This window comes from Lemur catta, chromosome 6 (assembly GCF_020740605.2).
Source record: "Lemur catta isolate mLemCat1 chromosome 6, mLemCat1.pri, whole genome shotgun sequence".
Classification (NCBI taxonomy): Eukaryota; Metazoa; Chordata; class Mammalia; order Primates; family Lemuridae; genus Lemur; species Lemur catta.
The window spans coordinates 46,160,637-46,174,661 of NC_059133.1; the positions used below are offsets into that span (position 1 = coordinate 46,160,637).

Here is a 14,025-nt window from a genome sequence, read left to right on the forward strand (position 1 = left end):
TACTCTTTGCTAAGCACCATACATATCGTATATCATTTAACCCGAAGAGACAGAAGCTACTAAATCTATTGCTAGCATTGTGCAGAAAGACTGAGGCTTAGAAAAGTGGAGCAATTTGCTCAGAACCACATTTTAACTGGAAGGTCTGCTTCTTAAATCTGGTCTCTGATTTCAACCTTAGGGGTTATTGAGCTAAGAGAAAAGGATGGTAGGAGAGAGGGGGAAAGTATGTGAAAAAGAAAAATCCTCTTTTTAGGCCCTGTCAAGTCTTCCTCCATAACTGTGGTGGTTGCCAGAATCACCCAACAACCCCCCACCCCTTCAGTTCCCTCCTTAGGCCCCAGGAAGACTCTTGTTCCCCAGCCAGAAGGGTTGGCGGCTGATGGCTCACAGCTAAGTTCCAGCCCCACTCCAGGGCTGGTCAGATGCAGGAGTGCAAAGACCCGAGTGCCCTGCCTGCCTTTGGGATACCTTTAAGGGCCTTCCCACCTTAGTGCTTGTCCATGGCATGGGCTGAGGCCTCTATTACAGGAGTATCCCGGCTCAACCACTCCAACTGCCTGATTCTGACTTTTTCCTTCCCTCCCTTAAGAATCTCCTGCAGGCAAATCTCCGCCTCCAAGCCCATTCCCTGGGAACCTGCCTGGAGACACTTAGCAACAGTGAGAAAGTGGACATGTGGGCCCACAGCCTCTGCTCATCCCCTACCGGGAGAGGCATGTAGGACACGCACATCTGAATCACCTTGCCCAGTGTCAGCTTGAAAAGTACTGGGAAGAAGGCAGAGCCTGCCTCTATTTCCCTTCCTGCCCTGACGCCCTCGTTGCTCTAGTTGGTGGCCTGCTCTGTCCTCCTCTTCCATCAAGAACCATTAGGTTATTAAGGTGAAATGTCCGATTTCCTTAAGTACCAAGTTTGACAGTTGATACCTCTGACATTTCACTTAGACACTTCTTGCTTTATTTTTACTGTGAAGGTAAATCTTCACTCTTTCAAATGCACAGTTTGGCTTGTGATTATCTTTCAAATTTTTTTAGAGCTATTTTTGTGAAACCATGGATAAGTAAAAAATTTGTGTTATTTTCCAATATGTGTCCCTTCATGGAACCGATGCAGCACAGATAGCTGGAAATATCAACGAAGTATTCGGGAGGGATGTAGCTAATGAACACACAGTACGTCGATGGTTTGAGAAGTTCTGTTCTGGTGATTTTAATCTTGAAAATGAGCCACGTGGGTGACCTGAGACCAAGGTGGATAATGATGAGCTGAAAGCTGTAGTGGAAGCGAATCCATCCCCACCTGTGTATGAATTAGCAGCAAGGTTTGATATCACTATTTCAACAATCCTCTTACAAGACAACGCTTGACCACATGTCACATAAACAATGCTGCTCAAACTTGGAAACTCTCTGTCATCCCCCGTATTCACCAGACCTTGCACCAACTGACTACCACTTCTTCCAGGCTTTGGACCACTTCTTGCAAAAAAATATTCAATTCTCAACAAGCTGTGGAAATGCCTTTCACGATTTCATCGCCACTCGCTCTCCAGGCTTCTTCACTGCTGGCATAAACAAGCTGCCATTAAGATGGCAAAACTGTGCCGACACTTTAGGCGCATACTTTGATTAATTGCACTGCTTCTTGTTTGAGATATAATAAACTATACTTTTGATTCAAAATCGCACATTTCATATTTAATGACCTAACAGAACCCTAACATCCTTGCCTCCTCTCTCTCCTTCAAACTCTGAGTTTCAGAAAAGGGTCTAATGAAGTCAGCCACACAAAAGGAAACTCCATAAAATTAATGTATTACTCTTTGGGATTTAAAATAAGGCAATGCTTACTTTAAGTTTAGACCAAAGCAAGGATATATACAGCCAAATTCCAGGTATTTATTTACTCAGTAAAACATCTATTTGAGCACTTACTGTGTTCAGTGTTGGTTGCAAGCTGGGTGGAAAAGGGATTGTTTCAGGTTGGGGGTGGCCACCTCAGTGGTTCCACTGCATGACTCCACCAACCCCTGGGACCTTCACTGTCCTCTATATTTAGGACCCATGAGGGCACATCATTTTTATGCTGATTCTATGGCACCACTAGCAGGTGATGGAGCAGATGTCTATGGGCAGTTCCCCCCACTCCGCCAAGACCAAGTAAAATCTAGTTTTTTTATATGGAGTTCACTCCTCAGAAAAACAAAAAGCAATCAGTCCCTCCTCTGCTTATGTCAAAAGCACACTAAAAGCTTTTTTCAAGAAATTTGGAAATGGTTCAAAAAGGCAACAGCCCTTTTAAATTTGGTCTTCCCTGATATTCAGCAAAGGTATATTTATGTACTTTTGGACAGGTTCAAGATAAAAGGCAAATAGAAAAAAATTCACCGGGAGGGGAGGTTTGCTATGGTATATTTACTCTGAATGATTCTGTATGTCTACTGAAGAACAAGGACTATGGAAGAAATTGCTTCTAATTTTCTCATTTCTCAAAAATGAATACTAGGGTTGCTAATTGGCTTGTCACTGGTTAATATACAAAGTTATGAGACAGTAGCCTCAGAAGAATGAGCAAGACACTGGAGTCTCAAGGACAAAGAATCTTAATTGCTATGTACTACTGCTATCTTGAAGGAATCCCCATATAAATCACTTATCCTTTCCTTGAACTTCAGTTAAAAAAAAAAGTGAGATAAATAAAGGTTCATTTCACAGTGTGCTATCAGGAATAATTAATAAAATACAGATGCTCCTCGATTTATGATGAAGTTACATCCGATAACCTATCGTAAGTTCAGAATGCATTTAATACACCTAACCTACCAAGCATCATAGCTTAGCCTAGCTGACTTTAAACATTCTCAGGACACTTACATTAGCCTACAGTTGGGCAAAATCATCTAACACAATGCCTATTTTATAATAAAGTGTTGAATATCTCATGTAATTTATTGAATACTCTACTGAATGTGAAAAACAGATTGGTTGTACGAGTACTGGAAGTATGATTTCTACTGAATGCATATCACTTTTGTGCCATTGTAAAGTCAAAAAATCGTTAAGTCAAATCATTGTAAACTGGGACTATCTATATACAGAATTGTCTATCATACATCGTTCATTAATAATTTCCAAAGATATTATAAACTCTCCCCCTGGCAACATAAATATAGCTTTTTAAATTTGGTAGGCACATTTTCATTAATAAAAATGTAAGATTTTGAAAACTAACACACATACATACTTACCAGGAGAACTAGAGCAGAAAATAGTGTGAAGTATGGACTCACCTGTGATGATTCCTGGATGGGGCTTTCAGGTATAATCTAAAGCTCTGGGATCATTTACCTTGATATACTGCCACAGATGATCGAGCACGGTTGAGTGTTGTGCAAGTAATGAATGGCTTTGGATATTCCTATTAATATACTGATTCGAAGGTGCCAAGAGAGTGGGGCTGTGTTACCCTAAAAAGACAACAGCAGTTGGTTTGGCTGCACATTCTGAGTAAAAACTATCTATACATTTATTACACTGAAGTATGCCAGAATAGAACAAATGGCAAGGTGGGATAAGGTAAGTGAATCAACAGTTTGGTTTGCCACAACCTATTTTTAATTCCAGATGGGTTTCTCTCTGCTACTGATGACAATTCTAGGCCTCTTTTTTTTTTCCTTTTCTTTTTTTATTTTGTTTGGTTAGGTCTCCTTATAGACAATGAAAACACTCAATAATTTTTAATATTAACTTAAAGCATAGTTAGTAAGGTGACACTTTAAAAGCTCATTAACTAAGATTTTAAAATTATTTATGGCACAATCATATGGATAATTAAAAATAATCTGCTTTTATTCTTACTCTAACTGAAACTCAACCTGTTTGGAATTAATTTTTAAACTTACCTTTCAAAAACATCTTACGAGTCTTATAAGAAATCATGGCATTTATTCAACTTCCTTCTCCTTAAGGAGCCTGTATCACTTTTACATCTATTCTTTGTATTGAAGGATACTTTGCCTAAAGTTATACAAATTAAAATTATCTGAGGAATAAGGTAGTTGGTATAAACTTACTGGAGGTATAGAATCAATGAGGAGTAAGAACCCAGCAAATGTTTTGGCATACATGTTGCACAAAACATGGTAACGCAGGTGTTTATACGGACTTCTAAGAGCAAGAAATTAACTCAAGGAGAGGTATTCTACTTCCTTGAGAAACCCATCCTTGGCTATCCCCTCAGGCAAACACACCTTGTCCCTCAGCTCTCTCAGAAAGTTTCAGCAGCTCTCCCAGGGGCTCAAGGAGTCAGAGGATCAGGTAGAATAATAGATATGACTTACTACACACTGTAATCTGTCAAAAAGCGTTCCATTTCTCATATATGGATAAACCAGACAGAACTTCTCAGTCTCTGTAAAATACGCAGCCAACTCTAGTATGTTTGGATGATGAAACCTTGAAACAAAAGATTTTTAAAGTCATCAAACTTTTTATTCAAATAGGAAATGAACACCACCCTGGTTTGGGGGTAGTAAGGTGGGATGGGGAATCAGTTTAAAGCAGAATATAAATTCGGCTGAGGAAAAAGTAATTTCACTGAACACACGACACAGTTTGCTTTCCAAATTGGTCTAAAGAGTTCTAACAAATACTCGTTACTGTTTTTGATTGTGATAATATAAATATAAACAAAAATCAGCTACCTTTCTACACTGACAATGAATTGTCCAAAAGAGAAATTAAGGAAATGATCCTGTTTATATTAGTGTAAAAAAAAAAAAAACCCAAATTCTTAGGAATAAATTTAACCAAGCAGGTGAAAGATCTGTAAACTGACAGCCATAGGACATTGATGAAAGGAATTGAAAAAGACACAAATAAATGGAAATATATCTCATGGACTGGAGAATATTGTTAAAATGTCCATATTACCCTAAGTTATCTCCAGACTCAATATAATCTGCTATCAAAATTCTAATCCATTTTTAATAGAAATAGAAAAAATAATCATAAAATTCATATGGAAACCATGATAGACCCAAAATAGTCAAAGCAAATTTGAGAAAGAAGAACAAAGCTGGAGGCATGCACTTCCTGATTTCAAACTACATTACAATACTATTAATAATCAAAACAGTATGGCACTGGCATAAAAACAGATACATAGACCAATGGAATAAAATAGAAAGCTCAGAAATAAACCTACATATATATGGTCAACTACTCTTTGAAAAGGGCACCAAAAACACACAACAAGGAAAGAAAAGTCTCTTTAACAAATGGTGTTGGGAAAATTGGATATCAAAATGCAAAAGAATGAAATCGGACCCTTGTCTTATACCATATATAAAAATTAACTCAAAATGGATTAAAGACTTAATGTAAGATTTAAGATTTGAAACCATAAAAAATCTTAGAAGAAAACATAGGAGAAAATCTCATTGACACTGGTGTTGGCAATGATTTTTTGGATATGACACCAAAAGTAGAGCTAACAAAAGCAAAAATAAATAAGTGGGATCAGATTAAACTAAAAGGCTTCTGCACAGAAAACAGTCAACAAAATGAAAACACAATATATGAAATGGGAAAAATATTTTCAAACCATATATCTGATAATGGGTTAATATATAAAATATATGAGGAATTCAAACAACTCAATATTAAAAAAAGCAAATAATCTGATTGAAAAATGGGCATAAGGAACCTGAGTAGACATTTTTCCAAAGAAGACATACAAATGGCCAACAGGTATATGAAAAGGCACTCAACATCACTAATTACCAGAGAAATGCAAATCAAAGCCACAATGAGATATCACCTCTCACTGCCAGAATGGCTATTATCAAAAAAACAAGCAATTCCAAGAATTGGCAAGGGTATGGAGAAAATGGAATGCTTGCACACTATTGGTAGGAATGTAAATTTGCATAGCCATTATGGAGGTTCCTTTAAAAACTAAAAATAGAACTACCATATGATTAGCAATCCCACTTCTGGGTATATATTCAAAAGAAATGAAATTAGTATCTCAAAGAGGCATCTGTACCCTCATGTTCACTGTAGCATTTTTCACAATAGCCAAGATATGGAGATATGGAATCAACTTAAATGTCCATTGATAGATAAATGAATAAAGAAAATTATACATACACACATACATACTTACACAGAGTGGAATATTATTCACCCATAAAAAAGAAAATCCTACCATTTGCGACAACATGGATGAGCCCGGAGGACATTATGCTAAGTGAAATAAGCCAGACACAGAAAAACAAATACTGCACAATCTCACTTACATGTGGAATCTAAAAAAGTCAAATTCAAAGAAGCAGAGAGTAGAACAGTAGTTATCAGGGGCTAGGGGTGGGGGAAATGGAGAGATGTTAGTTAAAAGGCACAAACTTTCAGTTATACAATGAACAAGTTCTGGGGATCAGGTGATAGATATATTAATTAATTTGATTGTGGTACTCACTAGACAGTCTGCATGTACTATATCAAATCATCACATTGTACCCTTGAATATATACAATTTTTATGTGTAAATTAAGTATTTTTATGGCAAAAACTAAAAGGTTAGAATAAACACTAGGTTGGCAAGAATTGGAAACCAGGTACTCTCCCATGTGGCTGCTGTTAAGTGTAAACTGGTACAACTTCTATTATAGGACAATTTGGTACTATATATAATACACACAACCATTTGATTCTATAATTTTACTTATGGGAATTTATCTTACAAATACACTGAAACAGGTACAAAATAACATACAACAAGATTTTCCTGTTGAAGCATTATTTTTGAATAATAAAGTAGAAAAATATAAAACTGATCAATAGGAGAATGGTTAAGTAAATTACAGTACAGTGTATAACAGAATATGAAAAGAAGCAAAGTGAACAATGTGTTTACACTACCTTTTGTGTAAAAAGAAGAAAGTAAAAAAAATACCTATATATCTACATATAAAATGTCTTTGGAAATATATATAAGAAACTGATAACACTGTTGCCTTGGAAAAATCATCTGGGTGTCTGGATCATAGTGGGAGAAAAATCTCTTGTTCTACCCTTTTGTACTTTTGGAATTTTGAAATGTCTGAATCTTACTTTCTTTTTGTTTGTTTGTTTTATTTTGTTTATTGAAACAGGGTCTCCCTCTGTTGCCTGGGCTACAGTACAGTGGCATCACCGTGGCTCACTGCAACCTCAAATTCCTGAGCTTAAGCGATCCTCCTACCTCAGCCTCCTGAGTAGCTGGGACTACAGATGCAAACCACCACACCCGGCTAATTTTTTAAAATTGTGTTTGGTAGAGACGGGATCTCGCCATATTGCTCAGGCTGATCTCAAACTTCCGGCTTCAAGCAATCCTCCAGCCTTGGCTTCCCAAAATGCTAGGATTACAGGCATGAGCCACCACACCTAGCCTGAATCTTACTTTCATAAGCAAATAAACAAAACTTAAATGTAAAAACTTTTTACCCTAACAATTTTGGGTTTAGTTTTTTATTGACTAAATGATATATACTAAGTTTTTATGATTGGCCTCTAATATTTTGATTTCTTGCCCTGGCTATGAAAGGAAAGTGATTCGGTATAATGCCTTCTCTCCCCACCTTCCTCCCTGCCTCTCTACTTCACATATTGGTTAAGAAAACATTTGAAAAGAACATTTTCTATTTGTAAAGGGTAATAAGTGAACTGTATAGCATTGGGGGCTTCAATAAGAAAGTCTGCACAACTGCAGATATTAATATATATGAAAATGAAGTCATGTTAATTTGTCTCCAAGGACGGTTACTTAGACTCATGAATGAATTCCCCAAAAATAATATGCACATCAAAAGCACTTGATTTCTTTGTCTAAAACTCTCTTCCTGAAGAGAGTTATACTAATGAAACAGTTTCTAGACTGGAATGTCTCTGAAGAACAGGGGAAATGGTAAAATATATACAATTCTAATGTTCTAAGAATTATTACTCAGCCATGGTATAGTCACACATGATTTAACACACTTCCTTGTGACAGTTTCTTGTTAAAATGTGTTCAAGTACATTACGTAAATGATCTATTTTAAAAGGTACTTTAAGGAAAATAGTGAAGCAGATGTCAAAAATTTACCCAATGTTCTAACATCCAACCCACATTTATTAAATGTCATGCCAAGCACAGTACTGTAAAATTAAAGATGAACAGAAATGAAACCCAAGCACAAAGAGGGGAAAATTCTAGACAAGATATACTCACAGTAGTAAAACTTCAAGTTCAGATAAAAACCTCTTCCAATGTTTTTGGCATTGCATTTTTTTCTCCTAAATATCATACAGAAAGACAAGAAAAAAAATTTAAAAATGATCTCTATTTATGGGATTCTTAACCTAGGGTCTCTAGTCTCCCTAAATTAGATAAACTTTGTGATGTAAATGAATATGACACTTTTCTGGGGAGAGAATCCTTAGCTTTCATCAGATTTTTGAAAATCTGTCAGCCCCCAAAACAGATTTAGAACCACTGTTCTTGAATTAAAAGTTTATCATGCAATATATCATGTTGCCAAATTTTCTATTTCAACTCTTTTACCATATTTTGCACACATGTACATAAATTCAAAAGTATTCTCTGTATTCAAAGAAAATCCCATGACATTTAGAACTGCTCCACTTGATCTCCCAAAGAATCCAATTTGTGTTACTTATATTCTGCTGCAAAATTTCACTAATTTGGCATTTATGACCTGGGCCATTTGGATATGCCAGTCTAAGTTTACCTTTGCATTAATTTTGAAAAGATGAGCTTACTAAGCATATGATAATATAATTTCTTACCTCAAAGAAGCTTTTGAAGCTAGCCCAGTGCCTGACACATGAATATTGAATAAATTAAGTAATTCAATAATATTGTACTAAGCACCTACTCTACACCTGCCATTGTTCTTGATGCCTTTATGCATCTTATATCATTGCATGTATCTGCACCTCAGGTTCCTAACTTCAACCACAGAAGAGTTATTAATAAATTAAGTGTACTCCCAGATCCCATCATCTGTAGGGCTCTGTCATTTGCAAATTGTTAGAGAAGGAAGAGTTCTGGAGCTCTGTCCTTAGGAATAAAGTGAGAAAAACTCAACGGGAATTCTGGAAGCTATTTTCCAAGTTAAGCCAGAAATTCAGAAATAATACATCAGGCTGAAAAATCATTTTCAAGGGCCATTTTATCAGAATTTGCTTTTTACAAGACCACTGTCTTGGAAGCCAGGAGGACTGAGTTCAGGCCAATCTCTAACACTTGCTATTTGTGACTTTTTGTCAGTCACTTAACCTCCCTAAGGTCATAGTTTTCTTCATCTGAAAAATGAAGGAGTTGGTTTTTGTGTTCATGCTAACCTAGCATTCTAATGCCTGTTGCTTAAAGTGTGATCTATGTGCAAAAACTTCAGCTTCACTGAGAGCTTCTGAGAAATGCTAAATCTTGGGTTTCTGCCCATTATGCTGAATCAGAATCTGCACTGTAAGATAACTCCCAGGTGATTAGTACATATAAAGTTCGAAAAGCACAAATCTAACACATCTAGTACAATCCCCAACCTCAGTCCTTCTATGAAAGGTAATCGGCAATGTCCCAATTTTACAAAACTGCATTTCTTTAAAAAAAAAAGTTCTGTGGCTAAGGCTTCATTCAATGATCTCATCTTTTCTGGTAAGTGTGTGTGTGTTGGGTTAAAGAAGGAGGTAGAGATAAAATCAGAAGGGCAAAAGTCCAACTACACTTCTATTCACTACTTTAAGAGGGAGTTAAAATGTAGGGACAGTAGGACTTTGATTGGTCCTTTGTAATCTCCAGGTTTTTTTACTCTTAATGATTAGCAACTAACTAAATTCTTTAAAAGGGCAGGTATGCTTCATTCAATTCATCCAACAAACATTTATTGTATAACTACTATGGGCCACGCCCTGTCACAAGGTACTAGGATACAAAGGCAAATAGGAGCTCTTCAAAGAAAGCCATCTAGTCCGTTGGGAGGGGCAGATGAAGAAATCAATACTACAGGTTGAGGCTATGATGAGCTACACATAGGAGGGTCACCAAAAACATACTGGAGTGGTCAGAGGCAAACAAGAAAATAATATCTTTAAGACAGGAAGGGAAAGGGATCTAGAGGCAATGACATCCCTTTCTGAAGCTAGACTCACAGAAAGAAAACTCCCAAAAGAGAGTGTGATTTGATGGCAGCTGCAGAGAGAAGAGAAAAGCAGAGCAGACGGACCCTTTGGGGAGGTGGCCCTGGGCTCAACCATAAGAGAGTGTACAAATGGATGTTGGCACTAAGAAACAGGCTTCATTCAGTAACACCACCTCTAGAGCAACCACATTCTATTTGTGGAATGGTTTTATCAGTAGATTGTTTCTTTATTAGACTGTTCATCTTCTCAGGAACCTTGAGATGTCTATATAGAATTAAGAGGTGCAAAATACAATATGGGAAAATGGAGAAATCAGGTTACTAATTTTCTAAATGGCTTTGTAATGTAAGTTGCAAACTAGGAATCAACTTAGATTCTTCCTTCTCCCCACTTTCCCAGTCCTATCCAACAGATCACTAGATTTGGTCCATTTCACCTCACCTCTTAGACATACCTTCTAACCATCCCCACAGACTTTGCCCTGGCTTACAGCATTAGCTCTCAACACTAGCTACACATTTGAACCACCTAGGGACCTTTTAAAAAATACTGATGCCTGCCACCACTGCCACTGTTCTGACTTAACCAGTTGCTATACGGCTCATTTTTCAAAAAACTCTGTAGGTGACTATAAATGCAGTTAGGATTGAGAACACTGGTTGATGCCTTGCCCATTTCTTGGTTTACACATCTGAAATATCCCTCTACCAAGTCTTTCTGCTTTTGGTCTAATTCTTGCCATCTTTTCCCCAGTTCCCCTGCCAACTTCCAATCCATTGTCCAACCTGTAATCTAAGTTATATTTTAAAAATCTAAGCCTTTCATTCTCCTACTTAAAAACCACCCACAGTTTTAGACCTACCCAATCTTTCCAGCGACACCTATTGTCGCTACCTTCCCCCCGCCCACCTCCCCACTCCACTCCACTGGATGAACGGTTATTCCTGAGAAAGATCTATGCATTCACATACACACCCAGGTATGTGCACCTAAGTCTTCCACCCAGACTGTACCTCCCCACCTTCACTGCCTCCCAAAATCCTACTCATCCTTCAAAATCCAGCTGAAAGGTCACTGCCTTTCTTCCACTTTTCTATTTGTTTTTGAAAATGTTTATTTTCAAAAGAGTGGTAACTGTGCCAGATACTCTTCTGGGTGCCAGACACACCCCTCCTCCGGGTGGAGAGAGTTGCTATTTTTTATGTGCCTCTGTGACCTTTTGTACAAATTCCTGCTAAAGTACTTCTCACGTAGCCTTTGTTTAATCTTCTGTTCACCTAGCTGTTTTCCCCATAGGACTGCGAGCTCCTGGAGGACAGAACTCTGCCTTATTCATCTCTACATGTTCAGTGCCCAGTCCATACAAGGAGTTTAGTAAATGTTTATGGATCGTTGACCAACAATGAAGAAAATGGAGAGCAGCTCTGCCATGTCTATGTGTTCATACCCATCTCCCACTGACTCCTGAGTTTGATCCCCTTTCTGCCTCACTGGCTGCAGTCACCCAATTGTCTTCTACCCTTCTGCTCTGGTCTTGGCCTCTTCCCACTTGAAGCTTCCTCTTTCCCACCCTCCTGAACTTTGATAGAAGATAATTTATAAAGTAGCACCAAATGCCAAACCGCGACTTAGCCTGAGAAGCTGCCTGGAGAGGACACTGCTCATCCTTAAAAGCCAGGAAAACTGGAGCAGACTGGCACAACCTGACCCTCTTAAGCAAAGTCCCAGAGGTCCTACATGGCTTTTCACAAAAGTCTTTCTCATGCAATAAATCAGGGAATGGGAAGGATTTAACTTCTACATTTCTGCAAGACAGGCATTCATTTCTCCAGTCATCTGAGGTCATGCATTTTATTTCTATTTATGAATTTTTTTATTTTTTTAGAGACTAGGTCTCGCTCTGTTACTCAGACTGGAGTGTGGTGGCGTGATCATAGCTCACTGCAGCCTCCAATTCCTGGACTCAAGCAATCCTCCTGCCTCAGCCTCCTAAGTAGCTGGGACCACAGGTGGCAACATCACATCTGGCTTAATTAAAAAAAAAAACTTTTTTTTTTTTTTTGTAGAGATGAGGTCTCGCTATGTTGCCCAGGCTGGTATTGAACTCCTGGGCTTAAGCAATCCTCCCTCCTCGGCCTTCCCAAGTGCTGGGATTATAGGTGTGAGCCACAATGCCCAACCATTTATGAATTTTTATACTCAGATAAACCTTTCAGTGTTGATGAAAATGACAAATTTTAATATGAGGTATGAGCAAATAAACGGAACTGATATCCTGTGATAGTAATTCTTTCCATACCTGTTTAAATAATTTAATGGCATACGTTTGGTTTTGAATCTCCACTCTGTATACAGCAAAAATCTCCCCTTCTCCAATTAGGAAGTCTTTGTGGAAATTTCTGGTTCCTTCTATGATGTTTTGAAAGCTGATGGAAGATTTAAGCAACATTCCTTAGGAAGGAAAGCAGGGAGAAGATGAGTTACCTTTTCTCTTTTTGAGAATCCATGTCACCATTATAACCAAAACTTTCATATCAGAAACAAACCAGAGCCCTGCAGAAGGTCAGGAGAGAAAGGCCCAAGAACCAAAACTGAAGCCCACTGTGTGCTCTCTGCATGTTTACATGGGTATCATTCCTACCATTCCACAAAGCAAATGGTTTTTGAGAACAGTAGCATTGTGATTTTATCAACTCTCCAAAGAGATCAGCCAAAGAGCTTAGCTGGGGAAACTTTGCCAAGATTTAGTTTCCTTGTCATTAGCTCAATGTATTGCTGCTGACCCATTATGAATCAAAAACCACTAAAAAATAATGAAAGTGGAAGTCTTAATATGTCTAAACAATATTCCCCAAGCATGACTGATAGAAACACTTCTCATGAGCCAAATCCTCTAAATGCCTAACTTATTTCCTCTGAGTAAATTAGAAAGAAGCTTCAGCTTTTTGAAAAATCATCCAAAGCAGAGATTGGGAGAAAACATGTAAAGGTAATCAAACACAAATTCAAAAGGCAAAACTTGGCTAAATCCTTCAGAGCCCAGTTTTGGCTATATTTCCACAGCTAATACAAAGTCCTTTCTAAAGACATTAATGTTTGATTCAGACCTTATCTAACTTTTCTAATTCTCTTCTCAACCAACAAAGCTTCAGATCTAGTGGCAAAGATTAGGCAAGTTAGCCTTAAGTAGTCTTTAAAATTTATCAGAATTATTCCCAATTGGGGCTAAATTATTCTCCCTACTGACAAAGTAGGGAAGTTGATATGGAAAATAACTAGATTTTCATATGGACCACCAGCATTGCTCTACAATTATCTTGAAAGGTTTCTGCAATTACAGAAAATCTTAGAAATGAAAATTTCTAAAACTGTATAAAACCCAACATAATTTTTTAAATGTTTTCCTATGACACATAAAAATGGCAAATTTTACTAACAAAATCCTAAAATATCCCCCTATGTGAAGAGAGCACAATTATGTTCTTCATTAGCCAATGGATTCTTAACATAACAGTTATATGCCATCCATTAGAACTGTTAAGTGTCAAAACAAAATAGGAATTATTGCAATACCTGAAACATTTTATATTGAATCTGAATATAAATGGATAATATATTCACTGGATATTTCTTCCTCTAATTTCACTTAAATGAAAGGATGATTTAAAGAAAAGCATTTTTTTTTACCTTTTTCATTATGTTTGGGAATAGGAACATTATCCACTATGACATTGGCTGTTTCCTAAGAGAAGAAATACATACTAAAGTAATTCCATTTCATAAGCCTAGAAAGAATAGAACCTCAACAGAAATCCAAAGCTCCCCCTGGACT

General features: G+C 37.4%; 1 protein-coding gene across 1 annotated transcript in view; it reads right to left on the reverse strand.

Moving 5' to 3' along the window:
• The window catches only part of IRAK3 (interleukin 1 receptor associated kinase 3), a 46,123-nt gene that overhangs the window by 13,850 nt on the left and 18,248 nt on the right, over positions 1–14,025 (reverse strand). The window contains exons 4-8 of the mRNA XM_045553420.1: positions 13,881–13,935; positions 12,493–12,644; positions 8,260–8,324; positions 4,343–4,457; positions 3,351–3,469 (exon numbers count right to left, since the gene is read on the reverse strand). Coding sequence (XP_045409376.1) covers positions 3,351–3,469; positions 4,343–4,457; positions 8,260–8,324; positions 12,493–12,644; positions 13,881–13,935 — 506 coding nt within the window. The remainder of the gene's footprint in view (positions 1–3,350; positions 3,470–4,342; positions 4,458–8,259; positions 8,325–12,492; positions 12,645–13,880; positions 13,936–14,025) is intronic.